This window comes from Empidonax traillii, unplaced genomic scaffold (assembly GCF_003031625.1).
Source record: "Empidonax traillii isolate 1590-97213 ecotype Southwest subspecies unplaced genomic scaffold, ASM303162v1 scaffold519:size850040, whole genome shotgun sequence".
Classification (NCBI taxonomy): domain Eukaryota; kingdom Metazoa; phylum Chordata; class Aves; order Passeriformes; family Tyrannidae; genus Empidonax; species Empidonax traillii.
Genome location: NW_020955712.1, coordinates 143,058 through 164,994, shown reverse-complemented (window position 1 = coordinate 164,994; position 21,937 = coordinate 143,058). Strand labels below are relative to the sequence as shown.

Here is a 21,937-nt window from a genome sequence, read left to right as displayed (position 1 = left end):
TTTTTTTTTTTTTTTTTTTTTTTTTTTTTTTTTTTTTTTTTTTTTTTTTTTTTTTTTTTTTTTTTTTTTTTTTTTTTTTTTTTTTTTTTTTGAGACCAGCACTGAACCCTTGAGCATTTTCTAAATGTGATGAGGTCTGATTCAAGCCCGTTAACTACCTTTTCCCACTGTTTAAAAAAAAAAAAAAAATTGATAATTTATTTTCCCAGGGTTGTGGGAAACTGCACTTACTTGAGCTCGAGGTAACTTCAGCTGAGCTTGTTGATCCGTCCCAAAGCTCCCGAGTTCAGAAAATAAAAATAAGACAGTGGTAACAATCCCGGTGTGCCCCATGAGAGGCAGAACGGGGCAAATAGCGAGAGTTTGGGGAGTTTTTGATCTTGTACATTTATGTGATTCATGGAAAATAAATGCACTACAACTTTAAGGCTTTGCCTGCAGCTAAATATAAGGGTGTGCTGGCTCCACCCTGCTGCTCTGTTAGGGATACAGGCATTTATTTTTCTGGGGTGAGTTTTTTTTTTTTGCTTTATATTTTATCCCTTCTGTTTTGTTTGGTTTTGGTGAAACTGCACCATGAAAATAGCCGACAGTTTAAAAGAGTGGCCCTCCGGAGCATGCAGGAGAGGTGCCTCCTAACATTCTCCCTGTGGAAAGTTAAAAGGATTGGAACTTAACCAAAATTCAACCCCCACGTAAGTGTTGCGCGCTCTTGTCCGGTGGGGAGATGATGATGGCAGGGATGAAGCCTTGGGACAGCAAATCTGTTTCAGCCTGGCTTTCCCGAGTCCCCAGCCTGCTTGATGTTAAGCCAAACAGCCAGGTTAGCCAGGGGAAAGCTGAACTCTGTGGCTCAGGCATGGTCAGCCCGTTATTTATTTCCTAAATAATCTTTTTTTTTTTTTTTTTTTTTTTAGGTGAAAACTCTGCCTGTTGGTAAAGCTCAGAGAGGCGGCAGTGGCAGGGTGTGTTTTCAATCAGCACTTGCTCACTCTAAACTTAGTTTTTCTGGGACTTTCTGTTTTTGAAAGGGAAGTCGGTTCCATCTCCATTTTCTGTAATCATCTGCTTATTTTATTAGCTTTTTCCAAAAGGCTGTGTTTCCCCCCGGTGCCTGACCACCTGTTTTCTATGAGCTGCTGAAGGTCCGAGCTCTTGCTCCGCGTGTGCAGAGCAGATTTCTTTCAACAAGCCAAAAGAAACGACACAGCTATAGACTAAAAAGGGCAAAAAAACCCACATGCTGTGCTATTTTGGTAGCGGCAAATTATGCCTCCTACAAATTACCATTGGTTATGAACATTGTCCGTCTGTCTGGATGACAATGTCCTGCTTTCAGACCACTGCTAATACATTTAGAATTAGGATAATACCCATTGAACTCCAAAGCAGCTCCTCTTTTCTGAGCCCTGATTTATTCCTACCAGCAAATGTCACATGCGAGTGGAAGTTTTATGGCTGGATAATTCACAGACTGTTGGGCATCTTATTAGGAAGGACTTGCACTTTTAAAAAAATGACTTGAGGTTTTCCTTTTAGTATTGTAAAACTATCAGTTCTCTAGATTTTCTTGCTTGCTGGCTTTCTCTTTTCTTTTTTTTCTTTTCTCCCCTTTTCTTTTTTTTTTTTTCCCATCTCTTTCCTTTCTTTTCCCCACCCTTTTTCTTTTCTTTCCGCTTTTTCTTTCCCCCTTTTTTCTTTCCCCCTTTTTCTTTCCCCCTTTCTCTTCCCTGCTTTTCTTTCCCCCTTTTTTTTCCCCCTTTTTCTTTTCCCTATTTTCTTTCCTCCTTTTCCTCCCTCCCTTTTCCTCCCTCTCTTTTCTCCCTCCCTTTTTCTCCCCTCCTTTCCTTCCTCCCTTTTTCTTACATCCCTTTTCTCACCCCCCTCTTCTCGTTCTTTCTCTCTTCTTTCTTTTCACTTTCTGTATTACTTTTCCCCATGTTTTCTTCTTTTCCCTCTTTGTCTTTTTTCTTCTTTTTTTCCCTTTTTTTCCTTTTTAAAAATTTTTTTGTTATTATTTTTATCCATTTTAATGGATATTTTCTCTGTTCTTTTTCTTTCGTTCTTTCCGTTGAAGCACAAAGTCAAACTGAGGGTTTGCTCACCTTTCAGTCTTAGCTTCATGAACATCAGCTCTGAAATACCACTCTGAATCCACAGTGAGGGCTGTGGTGCTGTAATTACAGTAAGAAATAGGTGAAATGTGATACCTGCAGTATCACAGGCATATTCAGCATTTGATATGCCTTGCAGAGGTGATTCATGCCCATGTCTTGACCCGTGGTTGGTCTTTTTACGCAGTGTATAGTGACTGATGTTTCCAGATGTGGCATTGCATGGGAGCTCATGGGCAGGGGTGGGAGCAGGGCGAAGTCCCTGGTCCTCCAGCTCAGCAGTGGGGTGTGTGTGTTTGTGAATCCCAGCACAGGAAACCCAGCAGGCAGAGCTTTCTCCTCTCCCACAAGTCCTCTCTGGACCAAGCTGCCCAGCAAGGGCAGGTTATGTGCTTTCCAGCTGTGAGGCTCGAGAACAAATGGTGTCTTGTCCCACTTTCACACCACCTGAGGTTTCCTTTCCAATTTTCCTGAGTCACCTTTTCCACAAATAGGACTGAAAGAAAGAGATGGGCATGTCCATGGGTGCAGGTTGCTTTTCTCCTTCCCTGCTGCCTGGCACACTCCCGTTAGAGAGTGTCTGGTTGGCGTTTTTCTGCAGCATCTCTCTCCCATAACACATCTGTACTTCCCCTCTCTGGAGTTTTCCATGCTGGTTTTCTGTGCCAAACAGAAGATGGAGGTAAACTGCTTTACTGACTGCCTGGGAAGAAAACAGTACTGTGGCCACATTTCATGTTGGATGGATTCAGGCGTTGCTCCAGAATAGATTTGGAGATGTCTTCCTTCCTTCTCCTCCTCCCATTTGTTTCTTATCCTTTATCTCCTTCTTCTCCTCCTCCTGTGTTTCCTTTTCTTCTCCTCCTCTGCTTCCTTTTTTTCTCCTCCTCTCCTTCCTTTCCTTCTCCTCCTCTCCTTCTCTTCTTCTCCTCCTCATCTTCTTCCTTCTACCTTCTCCTCCCCTTCCTTCTGCCCTCTCCTTCCTCTCCACCCTCTCTTTCCTTCCCCTCCTTCCTTTCTCTCCTTCTTTTCTCTCCTTCTTTTCTGTTCTTCATTTCTCTTCTTCCTTTCTCTCCTTCCTTCTGTTCTTTTGCAAGAAAGGTGTGGGAAGCCCCCATCACTGTGACAATGCTTGCAGAGGGCTCTGTGCACATGGATCCCTTTTTAAACAGGCTTTTATCCACTGCAGGGTGAGTGCAGGGTTGGCTGGGCTGCATCCTCAGATGTTCAGGAGCTGCTTTTGGTGGTGTTTCAGGTCATAAAACCCAAGTGGTGTGCCTGGGAAGACAGATTGCTGCCACGGGCAGGCAGGTAATCAGCCACGTGTGTCTGTCTCCATCCCTCTCATGCTTTCCTGGGCAGGCTGAGAATGGCTTGGGCATCAAAAGTAAGTCCTCTGGGGAGTGGTTGAGGGAGCTGAGGTTGTTTAGCCTGGAAAATAGGAGGCTCAGGGAGGACCTTCTCACTCTCTACAGTCCCTGACAGGAGGGCGGAGCCAGGTGGGGGTCAGGTTCTGCTCCCCAGGAATAAGGGACAGGATGAGAGGACACAGTCTCAAGCTACGCCAGGGGAGGCTCAGGTTGGACATTAGGAGGAATTTCTTCACAGAAATGGTAATTAAGTATTGGAAGGGGCTGCCCAGGGAGGTGGTGGAGTTCCCAGCCTGGAGGTGTCCAAGGAACAACTGGACGTGGCACTCAGAGCTCTGGGCTGGGGGACAAGCTGGGCATTAATCACAGGTTGGACTCTGATCTCGCAGGTCTTTTCCAACCTGATTGATTCTGTGACTCTCTAATTGCTGCCCTCTCAAAGAGAGAGAGAGAGAGAGGTGATGTGTATAGGTGGGAGATGCCTGTTACTGAACATGAGGCCCATATGGATCCCACGGAGCTGGGACTGGCATGAAGTGGCCCTGAAACTTCTTCAGAGCCTTTGCCATTCGGAGGGGGTCAAACACCTGGAGTAGGAGTGAGTCCCCTCTCCTCTGGGTGGCTTTGGGGGGAGCTGTGTAGTGAATGCTGGAATGTGGATGTGTAAATCCCTTCCTACAGGTCCCTGAGCTCGTGGCAATGGATAGAAATTAAAGGCTGTTTTTGTGGAAGGATTGATGAGCTGCACCTAATATTGCTCATTTATACACCTTTTCCATCTCCTAAGGGAAGGGGTGCGGTGGCCGCTGGCAAATTGAGTAAATTCTCTGCAGATCACCTAAAAAGGGATGTGTCTGTGTGTGTATGTGCTGCAGAGGGGGAGTGCACACTGGTGTGGGTGTTAGCATTTCTAAGAGATGGTGATTCTCCTCTGGGAAGCCTGAGTGAACACCACTTCCCGGGAGTTGCCCAATTTAAATCATCTTTGCTCTGTTTTGTGCTATCCATTATTTTGAGCTGTCAACATTAAGTGCCACAAAGACCCTGTGAGACGCTTCTTTCTGCTTGCCTCTAATAATCCCAGAAACAATCTCTGGTCTCTTTGTCTGGGGCACTCTCTAATGGCTCTCAGTGCTCAATTTTCTGGAGAGGTGCCACTTTGTGGAACAGTAGGACAATCAGTGAGGCAGTGGCTCAGATCTCCTGCCCTTGGAGAGGCAGGGGAGGAGTGAGGTGTAATTGTGTTTTGGCCATCATGGTTAATGACTTTTAAGAGAAGCTTTGGTGGCAGCTCAACAAAGGTGATCCTGGCTTGAAAAAAACAGAAGCCTGCATTTAATTTGCTCCAAAATCTGTTGGGGTTTTTCGTGATCCCTGGTGCTATAGGAGAACGATAAGATCTGGTGTTCAGGTCTGGATTAGGACTTGGAGTCTGAGCCCAACCAGTCCAAGCCTTGTTTGTCAGGGCCAAGATGAAATCCGGCAGAGATAAGTGTTTCCTGACTTTCTTGGCTTTTTGGGGAGTTGGTAGGATCCAGTGATGAGTCTTTACACTGATACCAGATCCACTGAAGAAAAGGCTGATGGAACACCAAGGACCTGTCAGTCCTGTGGATCCATCCTTGGCAGCCCTGAGCTGGACAAACACCTGCTGTGTGTCCTTGGGGATGCCTGCTTTGGGCTGGGGGTGAACCAGAAGGCTTCTTGAGGATTATTTCAGTACTTTGATGCTTTAGTCTTTATGTCTTCCTTGAGGGCTTGGTAAGGCATCCCATGCCTGACTCAGTAGAGACTCGGGGCAACTCTACGCTGGTATCTTAATCCCCGTCTCTTACTGAGGTAGAGGAACAGGAGGGGCCTCCTCCATTGCCCAAAATATCTCAAAATATCCAGCATTCCATGTGATGCCGTACTGATTTTGTGCTAAACTTTCCTTATCCTACTCTTGCTGCTGCCCTCAGCTTTGCCCTTCTCCTGCCCCTTGTGCCATTGGTCCAGGTCTGCCCACCCAGTCAGACACCAGTCTGCCTGGAAAATTCCCGTTTTCAAGGGATCAGCTCAAGGCAGCTGAAAGTACCCCAGTTCCAACTAAAAGCACCCCAGCAGCGCTGCACTGGGGGTTAGAACATTGTTTCTGTTTATTGGTTGGGAATGGCTCTGTGGTAACCTTTTCCTAGAGATTTTAGGGAGAAAAAAAAGGCGTAAAGGTGGAGTTTGATGTGTTTCTGAGGAACTCCCTCCTGAATTGCCTGTGGTTGCTCTCTCGTTCAACCCTCTGGTCCTGGATGTGATGTGACACGGAAAGGCACCGAGTCTGCACGATGGCAGGAGTGAGGGATGGCTCAGAAAGCAGGCGAAGAAGGCCGGTATTTCAGCTTTTCTCTGAGTGCATAAAGAAATAAGGCTTTACTGTGGTAACTATTAGTTCATGCATTAAAACACATAAATAGCGAGGAGAAAAAAAAACCTCTCCAAGTAAGTTTTACAGGAAGAAGTAAGTTTGATTTTTAAATTTTTGCCATGCATACAGAAGCACTGGATGATTTCTTCTGAGTCTGTTTAATCTTGAAACTTGATCCTTAGAGCAGCCACTGTCAGGGGCTGTTCTGCATTGGTTTTATGTTGACTGGTGCTGCATTTCATCTGCCACTGCACTGCTCGGCCCCTCTGCCTGCTGCTTGGCTTTCCTGAGTCCTGGTGAAGTGTCTGATGGGTTTTTGCGGCCTCGAAGCCTTATTCAGCTCTGTGCTAAGGCAGCAGCTTTAGTAGAAAAACAAGGTTTTAAATGCTATTTAAAAAAAAAAAAAAAAAGCTGTTGCTGTAATAACATGATTTTTGCTCAGTCCCATATGGCTGGAATTGTCCTGGGCTCATTAAAGAACCCACTTAAAGTGTGCTCTGCCTCTGAGGACGTCTCACAGATATCCCCTTGATGTTAGCATGGCCCTTGGATACACCCGGGTGCTTTCCATGTAGTCTCAGGTCCGGAACTGGGTGGAAAAGCAAAAATCTAAGGAAAGCTGTTGAGACAAAATCTAGGCTTGTTTAGCCCGTATGGTTGTGGTAAGAAAAGTTGCAGACTGGACCCCCGAGCAGGCTCAAAGGAAAAGAAAAAAAAAAAAAAAAACAACAAAACTCAGTGTGTTTTGAAGAAGGAAAAGAAAAAGGGCTGAGCTTGAAGTGTTGAAGGCAATCTCATGGCTCTGGGATGGCGTGAGCAGTCAGTGTGGCAGCCTTTCCTTCCTGCTCTGGCTGGGGCTGGCAGCGAGATGGAACTGTGGTCGAGGACAGAACTCGCCCTCTGGCTTTTCTTCGGGTGCGAGGAAGGTGGATTGTTTTCCAGCGACGAAATTCCCTATTGAAAAAAAATTGAATGCTTCCTTCTCGCTCCTGTGAATGGGACGCCCGGGGAAGCAGAACACGCTGGTTCCAATTACCAGCACAGCAAGGCCAAGTGCTGCAGTCGGTCGGGAATTTATACCTTTTCATACTTATTTGACGAGATAAAACCTCCTTTATTTTTTTTTTAATTCATTCTTTTTATTATTATTATTATTATTTTTTCTTTTTCAATGCGTGTAATGAATTCAAAACGGGAGCCCGGCCAGCCAGGCTGCTTTTGATTCGTTCCCATATTAATATTTTATGTCTCAATATGCGCCTAATCGCTCAAATTAGTCAAACTTGCTACCTTAGCTGAGCCCAAAGAAATGGTCCCAAGGAGTGCAGGCTCTTTGATGGACCAGAGGGCTGGAACCCCTCTGCTCTGGAGACGATCTGGGAGAGATGGGGTGTTCAGCCTGGAGAAGAGAAGGCTCCAGGGAGACCTTATTGTGGCCTTTTGCTAGTCAAAAGGGGCTGGTAAGAAAGATGGAGGCACAGTTTTTAGTGAAGACCTGATGTGATAGGACAGAGGGTGATGGTTTAAATTAAGAGGGGAGATTCAGGCTAGATAGAAGGAAGGAGTTCTTGGCTGTGAGGGTGGGGAGGCCCTGGCAGAGATTGCCCAGAGAAGCTGTGGCTACCCCTGGATCCCTGGAGGTGTCCAAGGCCAGGTTGGAGGGGGCTTGGAGCAACCTGGGATAGTGGAAGGTGTCTGAAATCCCTTCTCTGCAGACCTTCCCCAGACTGCATGAGCTGGCCCAGTTTTCAGTCTGTGCTGGATGGAGCTGGTGTGGGCTGTGACTGCAGATGGGCCCGCAGGCTCCAGCTTTGCATGAAGCCTTCTGCAGATAACTGGCAGAGCACAAAGGCCTCATTGAGGTGGCTGGTTTGGCTACGAGTGCACACCCCTCCCAGTGCACGCTTGGCGTAAGAGGTGCTCCTCCAGGACTAGGCTACTGCATCCCTTCCTGTTGATATTTAAAATAACAGCATGCATCTCTGTTATTGTTTGCATCCCAGTGTCACCTGCAGGTCTTCAAATGGGATCCCAGCTGTCCTGCAGGGCTGCACAAAGCCTCAACACAGCCAAAGCTTGCCCTGCGGACAAGCCTGAGAAAGAGGGGCAGAATCACAGAATTGTTCAGGTTGGAAAAGCCCTCCAAGACCATCAAGCCCAACCATTCCCCCAGCACTGCCAAGGCCACCACTAACCCGTTTCCCCAGGTGCCCCATCCACAGGGCTTTTAAATCCCTCCAGGGATGGGGACTCCACCACTGCCCTGGGCAGCTGTGCCAGGGCTTGACAGTCCTTTTGGTGAAGAAAATTCTCCCATCATCCAACCTAAACCTCACCTGGTGCGATTTGAGGCCTTTTCCTCTTGTCCTGTCCTTGTTCCCTGTGAGAAGAGACCGACCTCCACTTGTCTACAGTCCTCCTGTCAGGGGGTGGGAGAGCCTGAGAAGTTCCCTCCTGAGCCTCCTTTTCTCCAGGGTCAAGTGTTAAGTAGCTGGAGGAGAATGAGGAAGCAGTGATCCTGAATAGGCTGTGGGAGATGCAGAAATCCCACCACACACAAAGTAGCTCACAGTGTAAGGAAATGTTACATATACATCTGTATGATTACAAAAAGATTCCCGTTGTACAGTTGTTCTTTGGGAGTGCACGGTCATTGGGAGCCAGGTGGAGTGGGAACACCTGGAGGGGCAGAGTTAAGGGTGATTATGCAGCCCAGTCCTGGCTTTTTTTGCCGCTGTGGGGGAGCTGCACAGCATAGTTTCATCAGGGATTTATTTACAGCTAATTCTCATATAGTTTGACATGCAAATAAAGCCATTTAAATATCAAGAGAAAGGCTTAAAGCTGTGCTCTCCACTGCCACGCTACAATCCTTGCTTTTCTGGTCAGTCTAATCTACTCGATTACTCCTTTCATCATCTTGTGTTTTGGAGACCTGATATCCTTTTCAAAGAATATCTGCCAGGTGTATATTGATTAGTTAATTTTTCTGCATGGAATGTAAGCACAAGGGTGGAGAACTCAAAGCCCTGAGGACACAGTGAGGTGTGTGGCCAAGTAATTATTTTGGACTAGTGCAGAGACGAGGCCTGCACTTGGTCTATAAAGGCAAGAAACAGGTTTCCCCTATCAGAGACTGTCCATTTATGCTAAAGATTGAAGAGAAATTTTCTTGATGTGGGTAATAGAGCATCTGTAGACAGCGTTGAGATGGCACTTCCAAACTGAGCTTTCTGGATCAAGAGTGCTACCAGCAGTGGTGCTGAAGGGTGTTTAAATTTAGTTTCTTTTAATTCAGGAGATTAAGCTTAAGTAGCTTAAAAGTGGGAGAAAGTGTGGACAGAGTCAATATTTTTATTTTGAAGGAAAACTGAAAGTGTAGATCTGTTTGCTGGTGGCGTCAGAGGTCACACCTACCTCAGCCTGGATGCTTCTCATCTGGTTTATGCTGAGAACCAGATTTATTGGGACTTTGGCTGTCACTTTGAGTCTTGAATCAGATATATCTCTGCAGTATCGAGAGAGGTGTTGTGTAAGGGGACTGTAACCTGGTGTATATGCACAGCAGTTTCCTTCCAGCTGGGCTGGAGGAGAGCAGGGTGTGCTGTTTTGGGGCCAAACCCAGTGCTGGCAGTGCAGAGGAGTGAACTGAAGCTGGGAAATGCACAGGTAAATGCAGGACAGGAGTTCCCAGAGGGTTCCCCAGTCCCAGAGTGTGTCACTAGCATTGGAGCGTGTCTCTCCATTGGGGAGAAACCCTGGAAAACCCTACTTAGGTGGGGTCCTCTGTGTCAGATCCCTGCTTGACACCTCTGGTTCTCAGGGGCTGAGATGTCCCCAGGTTCACCAGCTGCTCCTGAGCCTCAATTCCGTGTTTTTGACCCCGTGTGGTGTCCATCCTGAAGTATAAGGCTCTTTTCCCTTTGGCAATGAGCACAATTCAATGTCCTTTCAGGGGAGTGAATTTTAGGTTTCTGCTGGTTGCACCAAAGCCATGTTTGACTTCCACCACCTGGCTTTACCATCTCTGTCTTTTCTTACGTGTCTTACTTGGAGTTTTGTTTGTTTGCTTGTGATTTTTTTTCTTTTTCTTTCCTAATTTTTTTTTGTTATTGCTGGGTTTTTTTGTTGTTGTTGTGGTTTTTTTTTTTTGTTTTTTGGTTGTTGGTTGTTAAGGGTTTTTTGGGGGGGTTGTTGGTTGGGGTTTTTCTTTTTTCTTTGTGTTTTCTTTGGTTTGTTGGTTTTTCGGTGGGTTTTTTTTCTTCATTTGCTTCCTGGCTTCCAGTCCTCCTGATAATGTGTTCATGGGCTATTAGTTTATCCCCACAGAAGCAACACTACTTGTGTTTTTCTTCTGGGACAAGGATTAGAGAACATCGCTTCTTTTCTTTCTTCTCTTTTCTATCCTCCTCCTTGTGACCTTTTATTCCTCAACCTGTTCTCCTACAGGGTTGAATTCCCGATTCACGAGTTTTTGCAGGGGCAGAGGAGCCTGAAGGCTGTAAACCAGTCTCTGGGTGCTTTGTGTTTTCCCAGAGAAGATGCTGGTGGTGGGAGGAGGTCTTGAAGTTGATAGGTGGTGTGAACACTAAAAGGAAACCCTTTTTTTTTTTTTTTTTTTTTTTTTTTTTTATTTCTTCTGTTGGTGGATGGTTCATGGTCTGCATCCAGATCTGGGGTCCTCAGCATGGGAAAGACATGGGCCTGTTGTGGCAAATCCTGAGGAGGTCATGGAGATGCTGCCAGGGCTGGAGCCCCTCTGCTCTGGAGCCAGGCTGGGAGAGCTGGGGGGGTTCCCCTGGAGAAGAGAAGGCTCCAGGGAGACCTGAGAGCCCCTTGCAGGGCCTAAACGGGCTCCAGGAGAGCTGGAGAGGGACTGGGGACAAGGGATGGAGGGACAGGACACAGGGAATGGCTTCCCAGTGCCAGAGGGCAGGGTTAGATGGATATTGGGAAGGAATTGCTGTCTGTGAGGGTAGTGATGCCCTGGCACAGGTTGCCCAGAGAATCTGTGTCTGCCCCATCCCTGGAAGTGTCCAAGGCGAGGTCGAATGGGGCTTGGAGAGACCTGTTCTAGTGGAAAGTGTCTCTGCCCAGGGGTTGGAACTGGATGGTCTTTGAGGTCCCTTCCAACCCCAACAGTTCTGTGATTCGTGTAATTATGCACTGGACTGCAGGTGGGTACTGAAGGCCTTTCAAAAAAAGCACAATGTTTTGCCCTACCTGCCCAGCCAAATAATCACAGGAATGCCTTGGGGCGGGGGGGGGAGAGGGAAATGGCATTCATAATCAACTGGGGATCTGGTGAAAAGACCATAAATCACGGGATTGTCAGCGAAGTCATGACACTGGCAACACTGAACTAAGGATTTTTTTTGCTGGGGCTCGTGTTTTCTTGGCCTCGCTCAATAAAATAAAACCTGCCAAAGCAGCAGCAGCAGCAGCAGCGAGCTCTTGTCTATCTGTTCTCATACTCCCAGCCGCTTCTGCCTGAATTATTCATGTTCGGTAAGTGATCTGCAAACAGCTCCTGTGATCTCCCTGTGATCTGTGGGTATGTGGGACTCACCCCTGCTTAGGTCAGGGCATTTTCTTGTTTCCTTCCCCGAGGCTGGGAGTCTGTGGGAATCTCCAGATTCCTCGCCTGCCTCCTTCTGATTAACCCAGCCCGTGTGTTTATTATTTACGTGGTAGGATTTGTTCAGCTGTCCCAGGCACATGGTATTATCAGTGGATAAGTAAGGAGGCTCCCTGAGAACATCTGTAGTTGTTGCCTGACAAATCCTGTTGTATAAATAATATTAGGGAGCTGCAGAGGCTCTTGTAGGGTAAATACCCTTGTGACTCAAGGCAGCACTGCCAGCTTCTCACCCAGCTTTTCACCTGCATGTGCATCTCAACAGAGATTTACTGGGCTGTTTTTTTTAATATATAAAACATATATATATATGTTGAAGATGTATATTTAAGATGTCCCAGCTGATTGCAAGGGGTTTGGACTAGATCACTAACCTAGTTTGGTCCTCCAGTTGTTGTGGTTTTTTTTAAGTTTGGTTTCTTAGTTTAAAGGCCCCTCCCGACCCAAATGATTCTGATTCTATGATCCCAACATATATGTGTAGATGTTATATGTATTTGCCTGATTTCCACAAGCTCTTCTCTGTCTTTATTTCAGACTTTAATATTTTCTTCTGATTTGGGCATAGAAAGAGGTTGGCAAAACTAGTGAGAAGGGCAGTTTATGGTCAGGTAATGGGCAGGTATTCTGTGAACTTTGCTATCCATATCACTGATGAAAAGGACTGTGTTCCTCTTTCATCAAATACACCCCGGGTACATCTTGGATCTACTCCTCCAGTATCATCTACCTGATCCCAGCACAATGGGATAAACCACTCTATATTTTGGGATGAGGACTGGAGTGCTTTGGGAACCCATTTCCAAGTGGAGCTGATGCTCTGAGCTCTGACCTTCCCCAGCTAAGGGAGTAGCCTCTGGTGAATAAAAAAAAAAAAAAAAATCATTTTAGTTACCTGCTTCTGTGTACTAACCCTAAGGAAAACCTGTGCCTTGCCTAGGATATCCCTCACCGACGACATCTCTGGGATACAGCAGCGAGTTTGTTAAAATGCCCTGTCTCTCTGCATTCTGGAAAGAGGATTTTCTATTAAACCTTAGGGAAATTACTGGCCTTGTTAACTAGTGTAGAAGTAATGAACCACAGCAGGGTGGCTCGAGAGATTTGGGCCCTTGCTTTGTAAGGCTGCATTGTTTCTTCAAATGAGAGAAATAATTTAAGCAAACAAACGAACAAAGAATTTCTGGAAATTAAAGTACGGTACAAATGGGATGATTTGATCATCCTCTGTTTAATAGGAGCAGTGCAGCGAACAATTGCGTGGTCGACCTCAGAAATTTATCCATGGTAACCAGTCACAGGAGAGAAAAATAGACAGCCTTCCACCAACTTGGTATTAAAGTTCTATTTTCTGTTTTTTCCACGGCTGTGGGCCAGTCAGGGACTTTCCATGAGCAGTCAGCACAGCAGAAATCCCCTTCTGCAGACACTGCTGCTGGGCAAGGAAAGGTCTGATTCTGGTTTTGAACTGGTTTTGGCTTTAGTGGATTTTGGTTACAGTTTTCAGTGGGATCAGGCAGGAGCAGACCCTCTCTGCCAGATGCATCCTGCTGGGCCAGGGCTGTCAATAGAATGGTTTGGGTTGGGAGGGACTCTAAAGATGATCCGGTTCCACCCCCTGCCATGGACAGGGACACCTTCCACTTGACCAGGTTGCTCCAAACCCTGTCCACCCCGTGGCTGAGGCATACTTGTGGTGGAGTCTGGGTGGAGGAATCCCACCTTTGGCTCCGTCGTCTCTGCAAGGTGCTGGGTGTTAAATCCTCTATGGGATTTGGGGTCTGTGCAAGCCCTGCGTGATCCCTGTGGGTTTGGGCGGGTTTTGCAAGAGCCCAGAGGAAGGACAGAAAGACTCTGGCAGGCTGGAGTTCATCCAGAAATAAATAAACCAGAAATACCGGGCCTTCGGGCTCAATGGTCTGTTCCTCAAAAGACAATTTTGGAAGGGATCTCTGTGCTTTTGTTCTTCCATTAGGCAACCGAGGAGAGAGCGCATTGTTTTCCTCCCCTCATCCGTTCCCCTTTTAGGGAAAGAAGGAGGACTTGGCCACTGAGAGCCAGGCGTCTCAGGGGACCTCCCAAAACAAAGGGCTGTGTGCAGGAGTCATCCTGTCCCCGTCATCCTCTTCCCTGCCTTCACCCTGCACTTGGCACGGCCGCACCCGCCCGGGGCTGTCGTGCCGTGCGCGTCGCTGCCAGCCGGCAGGGAGCTCCGAGGGGTGTTCCTCGCCCTCCTCCCTGGAAACACGGATAACTCCTCTTATCTCTTAGGTTTATCACTTCCCGTAGACTTGGCAAGGCAACGCCGGGGGTTTGTCTTGTGCCAGGGAGGTGTGTGAGCTCCGGGATGGTGTTGACGGCGCAATCCGTGTCCGGGTGCGGTGTCTCGGGTAGCTCAGCGCTCCCGAGGAACGGCACTGAGGTGTTCCTGGGTGTGGATTGAAGCTCCATGGGCACATCCATCCCGTTGTGATTTTCCTCCTGTGGGCTGAAGGCATCCGTCCTGGATCTGTAGAGAATGCCTGTGGGTTGGAGAGCATCTCCTCAGCCATGGTCTGCGTGACCCTTGAGTTAGTTCCCCGTACAGGACATGGAACTGAGCTGGAATGGTTTTGGCTTTGTTTTTTCTTTAATTATAGGTTGTGTAGGGGTTTTTTGATACATACTGGACTAAGACCAACCTATCTTGTTTTGCCCAGGCTCCAAGGCTGACCCTGCTGAGAGCCCCTGAGATACTGAACTCTATGAGCGGAGACCACTTGACTGCACTCAGCACCTTTCAGGACCAGGCCCTAGGTAATTATTCTAATTCTCTGCCTGGATGATGGGTGAAATTTGATGTTCTGGGTTATGCAGACCATCTGAAATGACATTTCTTGTTGTTCATCCCGTGAATGTGTGGATTTTTTTTTTTTTCCCCACTAAAGGTTGTCACTCCAGTGTCTTGACACTGAAATAGTACCACTGATCCCTCAGAAATAAAAGAGTACATCTGCTTTGCTTCCAGAGGAAGAGTCAGAATGGTTTGGGTTGGAAGGCAATTTAAAGGCCACCTCATTCCAACCCCCTGCCATGGGCAGGGACACTTTCCACTGGACCAGTTTGCTCCAAGCCCCATCCAATCTGACTTGAATGTTTCCAGGGATGGGGCATCCACCATGTCTCTGGGAAACCAGAACTGCTGGATCACCATTCTGGTAATGGTCCCCAGCTCTTCTGCTTGGGAAGTTCTTCCTGAAGCTGACTCACAGAAAGCTGTAAAAGCAAAGAAACAAGTACAACAGAAAGTTTTCACTCCCATCAGAAGCAACCAAAGGCTTGCAACAGCAATATTCAATGAATATTGGGTGCTTGTTCAGGTCAGACTTCTTAGAAGTGCTCAAAACCTACAGGTTCAGGAGCCTGCCTTTTAAAATAAATCCAGCATCTATTTTCTGAAGAAAAAAAACAAGTTGTGAAAATCTTACTTATCTTGGTTTACAGTAGCTGCATTCTCTCCTCCAAAGCTGGCATCGCTGTTGTGCCTCTGAGAAACTTTTAGTCTTTGCTCCAAGGATAGATGGAAATCAAAGAGCCTGGGACCGAACTCTGTCCTGCTCTGCATCCCCGTGGAGGTGCAGTGTCAGCCTGGTGCTTTCCCTGAGTTGCACGGGCAGGATTTGGCCCAGTCCTATCCCAGCAAGACCCACTCCAACTCATGGCATGAGCCTGAGAGGCGAGGACCTCAGGGGTGAGTTTTAGGAGGAGTAGAGAGGAAGCCAGCAGGATGCTGTGGAGGTTGCTCTGCAGCCCTGAGGATGAAGGATTTCCTGTAGGGTTGGCTTCCTGAGCGCGCTGATATTCCATACGAAATTCCCTATGCCAATAAAACTATCAGTCAACAGAGGGTTATAATTTTTAACCCCATCTGCTTAGTTTCCCCCTCCCCTCCCCTCCCCAGTTAATAAAAAGCAGCTTTGCACTGATTTCAGCAGAGGTTAAAGCCCAGCTCCCAAGATCAGGATGGCATGAGGGCAGATGGTGTGTCGCTGGCTGTTCTCCCAGAGCATCCTCTCTCCGTGTGGGAACAGAGGGCTTTTCTCCATCCCTCGCAGCTCTGTATGGTGACATTTCAGGATCCAGGCCTGAGGATTTTGACTGGGTTGTTTCCTGTTTTGACAATCCCCGTTTCAAATACTCTATAACACAGCATTGTGCAGGGAATTTAAACAAACCACGACCCGTATCCTTCTCTTGAATATCGTGGTGGGGAGCTAAGCTCAGGTTTCCAGTGGGGAGGGAGAAGACATGGATGATGAGACAGGCTCAGAAAGCGAAGGAGAGGAAAATGAAGAATGAGAAACAAGAATTATATTCTCCTTCAGGGTTGCAGTGTGATATTCCTCCCCATCCACTCAGAATTTGCAGGGATGGGGTGCTTCCTTGGTGCTGAAACTCATATGCTTTGTGTTTAAACTGCTGCTGTCAAAGCTTGGAGAGTAACTAAAACAAAAAGGTCGCAGGTCAAGTGGATGTTTTCCAATTGACCGGAGCGCAATATAAATCCTGGGGAAGGAAATAACCCAACAAACATCCACCAGTCCTGTGCCTGCATTCCCCTGTTCCAGTGCTGGCTGCTTGGTGGCAGGTCCTACAAGGATGTGCAATCCCGTGGCAGAGACAGGCAGGTTTAGCATCCTGAAACATTCCTCAGGCAGCATCCCCTCCCCAGTATATATGTATATATATATTTTTTTTGTGCAAATTTAACGGCATCAGATCCAGGTTTGATCTAGGTCAGCGATTAGAAGGATCAAGAGGTTGCTTCAGGCGAGTGTGATAGGAGAGAAAGCGGCTGCCTGTTGAGGACCTTGGGCTTGGAGCTCATCCTGAACCCCTGCAACGCATCTCCAGCTGATATTTGCAGGCTCAGGGGATTTGGGCAGGTGGCTCTCCCCAGGGGAACATCAAAGCAAATGTGTCTCTGCCACCACTTCTTTGCCTTGTTCCTCTCACAGTCCGTCGTCCCCCCACCCCCCCAACGAAGTTTTGGTGTGGCCAAATGCTCTTGGACGTGTTGTAACCTGAAGATAGGGATAGATAAAGGCAAAGTGTTCTGGGAGCTCTGCCAAGCCAAAGGCACTGAATTATTGAGAGATCCGTATCTCGGTAGCAGATTTATGCTCTATAACAACTTCTAAGAGAAAATGTGGATGTTTGCAGGGGCAGATTGGGATAGTCCTAAGAAATGGAGCTCTACTTTTTGAATTACGTTGCTTTTATTATTATTATTATTATTTTAATAATAATAATATTTCCGCAGTGAAGCCATATATGAGAATATTATTTGTGTAGGAACTGGAAATGAACCCGAAATGATCAGCGTATTTTTTAAAGGCACTTTGCAAGTCACTTGGCATTGGAAAAGGTACAACTATCCATCAAAGCAAGGCTTGGGGATAAAATAATTAGAAATCACACAACCATAACAAAAGAAGATTAGTGCTAAAATTAGAAGCCATAAAGTTGTTTTTAGATTAGGCTGGAATCCGGGCAGGCTGCTTTATTGTACCGTGTTACTTTAAAAAAATGCAAGGTGAGAGAGGTGTGAATTGTCTGCACTGGGTTGTGTCACAATGGTTGTGAGTGTTAGGTGGGATGATCTACGAGATGATTTTCAGGGGAATCCTTAGGGGATGGAAGTACAACCCCTTGGGAGAGACGACCAGCTGCTAAAGGAGCTGAGTTTGGTGCTGAGCTCTTCTCCTGAAGGATGTCCCTTGAGGTTGATTTGCTCCTGGTTTTGTTTCAGGGTTCGAGTGGCCAGATACCCTTCCATGCTGCATCCAGAGGCAGGTGGTGGGATGGCTGGATGAGGAAGGGTCTGTGCCTTGGTCACAGGTGTGAGTTGGGGGCTGCTGTGGTCCCCAGACCTGAGCTGGGTCCTCAGGGCCAGACAGCAACACCAGATGGGCATAGCCTGTGGAGCTTCCTCACTTCATTTGTCTGCTGGAACTGCTTATGGGTGAACAGGAATGAATCCTCTGTCAGAGGCAAACACAAAAATGATCAGTGAACAGGCTGGGAGAGCTGAGGCTGTTCAACTTGGAGAAGAGAAGGCTCTGAGGAGACTATAGAACCCCTTCTGGTGCTTAAAGGGCATCCAAGAGAGCTAGGGAGGGACTTTGGAGCGATAGAATATGAAGAAATGGTTTTACACCAAGAGGGGGGATTCAGACAAGGCAGAAGTAACAAATTGTTAGTGATGAGACACTGGCACAGGTCGATCAGAGAGGTGTATGTTCCACGTGTAAATACCTTCAGGAAAAAGTGTCTGCATGCTAAGAGGCCTTCTGATGCAGCTGGAAAGGCACAACATGAGCAAAAGATCAGAGGACAAGGTCAGGCACAGCCAGGCGTTTTCACCATGGAGGGTGCCAAGCCACTCACAGGAAGGTGACTTCTTCAGTACTGGTGCCTTTAAATGGGGAGTGGGGGATTCCTGGGAGAGAAACCCAAACTTTGTGGGATGTGCTGCCTAAATGTGGACACTGTGAGGTGGAGCCCTTCTCCTGGTCCCACCAGAGGTACCAGATGAGAGGGTCTGAGGTTCCCTGCTGGACAGGAGGCACCGGCCCCCCTGCGACCACCCGCAGCATCTTGTTGGCACACGCGTATCCCGGTGCCTGCAGGGGGGAAAGTGGAGTTGAGACTGCCTGCTCTCCCCCCAGAACAGCTCCCCGCTGTGCCTCCAGCTCGGTGAAAGCAGGACAACTCCTTGCTGTCTCTTTGTAGCCCGAGAACAGAGCCTCGGAAAAGTCCGGCAGCGGGAACTTTACTAATTCCAACTAATGACTCCGAAACAGTGACTGAGGGGAACAATTGCACGTCATCAAAAGGCACAGACAAAAGGAATGCACTGCATTGTAATAGCAAACGGAGCTGGATTTGGCCTGATGGAGCACCTTTCATATTCCAAGCATTTCAAAGCCCTTTGCAGAGTAATGAGCTGCATGCTGACAGCAGGCCCCGTGGACCAGGCTTTATGTGCCCAACAATAGCTGGCACAGCTGTTGGCAGAGGACCTGCTCGTGGTGGGAGAGAGGATGGTGGCAGGGATGCTGGGGTTATCCTGCGCTTTCCTGGGTTTTTTTCGAGTGCTGTTGGATCTCTAGGCTGGCGTTTGGATGGGCACTGGAGGTGATAGGGCAGGACTTGTTGGTCTTTCAATATTTAAAGGAAGCTTAGGAGAAAGGTAGAGACAGACTATTTTAGTGGGGTCTGTAGTGATAGGACAAGGGGTGACGGTTTTAAATTAAAAGCAGTGAGATGCAAACTAGATATGATGAAGAAATTCCTTGTGATAAGGATGGTGAGGCACTGACATGGAGAAGCTGTGGCTGCCCTTGGCCCCTGGAAGTGTCCAAGGCCAGGTTGGATGGGTCTTGGAGCAACCTGGGATAGTGGAAGTTGTCCCTGCCCACGGCAGGGGCCTGGAACCAGATGATCTTTGGTCCCTTCCAACACAGACCATTTTAGGATGCTGTTAAACAGAGGTGGACAGACATGCTCTGACACATATGAGAATCCCTTGGCACGGCTGAGAGTAGACCTCAGTCTTCCAGGTCACCATCTGGCCCTCTAATCTTGTGGTCCCCGTGACAGTTTTCATGAGGGCCCACATACAACTTCAGCTCTTTAATTTTAGCTAAGCCAGAATAGCATTGGTGCAGCTGTGGGAAACAGATATCTTAGTCCTGAAACTATTTCTGTGGCAGGGAAGCTTCTTGTCCATTGCGAGGAGAGGAAAAGGTTAATTGCATATTTTTTTCCTTTTTTCCTTTCCTTTTTTTTTTTTTTTTTTTTTTTTTCTTTTCCAAAGAGGAAATAAATGTACCTACCCCACCCTAAGGGGACAGCACAAATCTGTCAGCCCTTGGCGGGTGGGGGCAGGCAGCTGGGCTGCATTAAGGAAATCACCCTGGGGAGGGAAGGGGTTGGGGGCATGGGTGAGGGGCCTTGGCTGCCTGCCCAGAGCTGCAGGCAGAGAGGGGGATGCTGTACTGGGCTGTATTTCAGGAGACCAGGCTCTAATGCTGTCTGCAGAGCCATAGAAGCACAGAATGGTTTGGGTTGGAGGGGACCATCCAGTTCCACCCCCTGCCATGGGCAGGGGCACCTTCCACTATCCCAAGTTGCTCCAAGCCACGTCCAGCCAGGCCTTGGATACTTCCAGGGATCCAGGGGGAGCCACAGCTTCTCTGGGAAACCTATGCCAGGGCCTGCCGACCCTCACAGACAGCAATTCCTTCCCAATATCCCATCTAACCCTGCTCTCTGTAATTGGGAAGCCATTCCCTGTGTCCTGTCCCTCCATGCCTTGTCCCCAGTCCCTCTCCAGCTCTCCTGGAGCCCCTTTAGGCCCTGCAAGGGGCTCTCAGGTCTCCCTGGAGCCATGGGACTTGTGATGAGTTAATCTTACCCAGGGCTGGAATAAAAGATCTGCATTAAAGCCTGGTTTGGAGTTAGAAAATGAGCTCAGGGGTGAGGAATGAGATCTCAGACCTTGTCCCCTGTGGGCCAGGTCCTTCACTGCACCTGCTAACCAAGACAACCAGATTCCAGCAGCCTCCTGGCTTTGCTGGAGGAGCACGCTGGTTTGGTGTTGGGTTTGCTGCATCACCCTCATCCCAGCAGGTAAAGGAGGATATGGGAAGCTGGCTAAGATGCTTTGGGAGCCTGGACCCTCCTCACTCCATCTGTGTTTCCGTGCTGCCTGTGCTCCAACTGGGCCAGGCTGGTGCCATGGCAAAGGCTTCCCCTTGCAGGCAGCAGTCTTGCATGCTGTCTGTCATCCCACAGCGGTGGTTTGATGGCGTGCAGATGGACTTGCTTCCTGTTTCCCTTCCTGGCCAGTGCTTCTTTCCAAGCAGGAATATCTCAGTGGGCTGGCTGAGCATCTACCTTGGCAGACAGAGAGGCTCTCCACGATGACCCAACCTCGTGCAGGTTATTTGGGTTCCACTTTTGAACCAATGCTCAAAGGAATTTATGAAGAGCTAACAGTTCAAGCTTCCCTGGGAGCCGACTGCAGTAAAAATACACAGAGCCTGTCCAAATTTTTCTTGATTTGCATTTATATCAGCAGTGGCTGGTGTGAATAGCTTGCACTCAGCTTCTGAGCATAGTAGGAGGCAGGTCATCTCTGGAGGCTCAGGGGAGGTTGTGCTCAGAGGAACTGAAGCTCAGAGGAGCTGATGTTGGCCCTGGTGTCGTGTTTGGGGTGGATTTACATTATTACACTTAGCCACATGGATGCTTTGCCTGTGGTTCCTGTTTCAGTTGAATGTTGTGGCAGGGACAGGAGGGGAAGACATTAGGAAGGCAAGTACCGGATTTATAATCCCAAGCCAGCACTGTTTGGTCTAGGAGAGCATCAGTGGAGTCTCAGCAGTGTTTTCCAGCGCAGAGGCAGGCCTATGGGGCTGTGGAAAAATGCTGTTCCCCCACTGCCCCGGGGCAGAGGGGGCTCTCACTGCTCTCTCCAGCACAGCTCCACAGCAAGGGGCTCATCTGGGGGTTTTTTTTGCCAAGCAGGTTTCCTTGCCTCCTGTCTGGGATTCGCCATGTGTCTGAGCTTTTAACATCACTTCATTCACCCTCCCTGCGTCCCATGCCCCTGTCCCAGATGTATTTGTTTAAGTGGCTTTAATTAACTTACATTTTCCTGTGCGTGACAGCTCCTTGAGGCTTTGGTAGCTGTTTTCTGTCCTTCCACAGTTGTCACTGACATGCAGCACTTTCCCTGCAGACCAGCATTGAAGTCTACCTTGTTTTTTCCCTGCTCTGAGGGATTATTTTAACATGCTGAAGGAAATGGTTTCCATGTGAGCATTGTTACGCACACTCAATTGATTATTAGGTGTGATTTTCCCCGATCCCTGCTGGCATCCACAGGGATTTTGAGTGAGGAAGCCAGAGGGGTGTAGGATGATGGTTTAGGTCAGATAGATTTATCTTCATGAGTGACAAGACTGATAACTCTGGAGTGGCCTGGCTACAGGTGTTATCATTTGGGTGTCTCCTCAAGAGTGAAGGTTAATGTCTTGCCACTACTGATCCATCACGGTGTTATCTGCAGGATTTATAGGTCTTCTTGTGCCTTTCCAGCAGCAGTGGGTTCAGTTCTCCAGAATTCAGAGCTGTGTACCTGCCCCCTGGTTGCACCAGCCGTAGCCATCACATCAGCAAGCCCTTGCTGTCACAGATTTGTTTGCTTTTAAGCTCGAAGTTAGGGACAATTTCCTGCTGGTTATTATATAGTTGTGTGCTTTCCCAGTGGTGGGATGTGGGATGGATGGGGACAAGCCCCATGGTTGAGTCCTCTCCCGAGGGAAGGCATCGTAGAATGGTTTGTGTTGGAAGGGAACTCAAA

The 21,937-nt window shown here is 47.9% G+C and overlaps 1 protein-coding gene across 1 annotated transcript in view; it reads left to right on the top strand.

Annotated features, from left to right (window-relative positions):
* The window catches only part of ZBTB7C (zinc finger and BTB domain containing 7C), a 149,615-nt gene that overhangs the window by 44,844 nt on the left and 82,834 nt on the right, over window positions 1-21,937 (top strand). Inside the window, exon 3 of the mRNA XM_027896886.1 lies at window positions 14,223-14,319. Within this exon, the coding sequence (XP_027752687.1) occupies window positions 14,268-14,319 (52 nt within the window). The 5' untranslated portion in view covers window positions 14,223-14,267. The remainder of the gene's footprint in view (window positions 1-14,222; window positions 14,320-21,937) is intronic.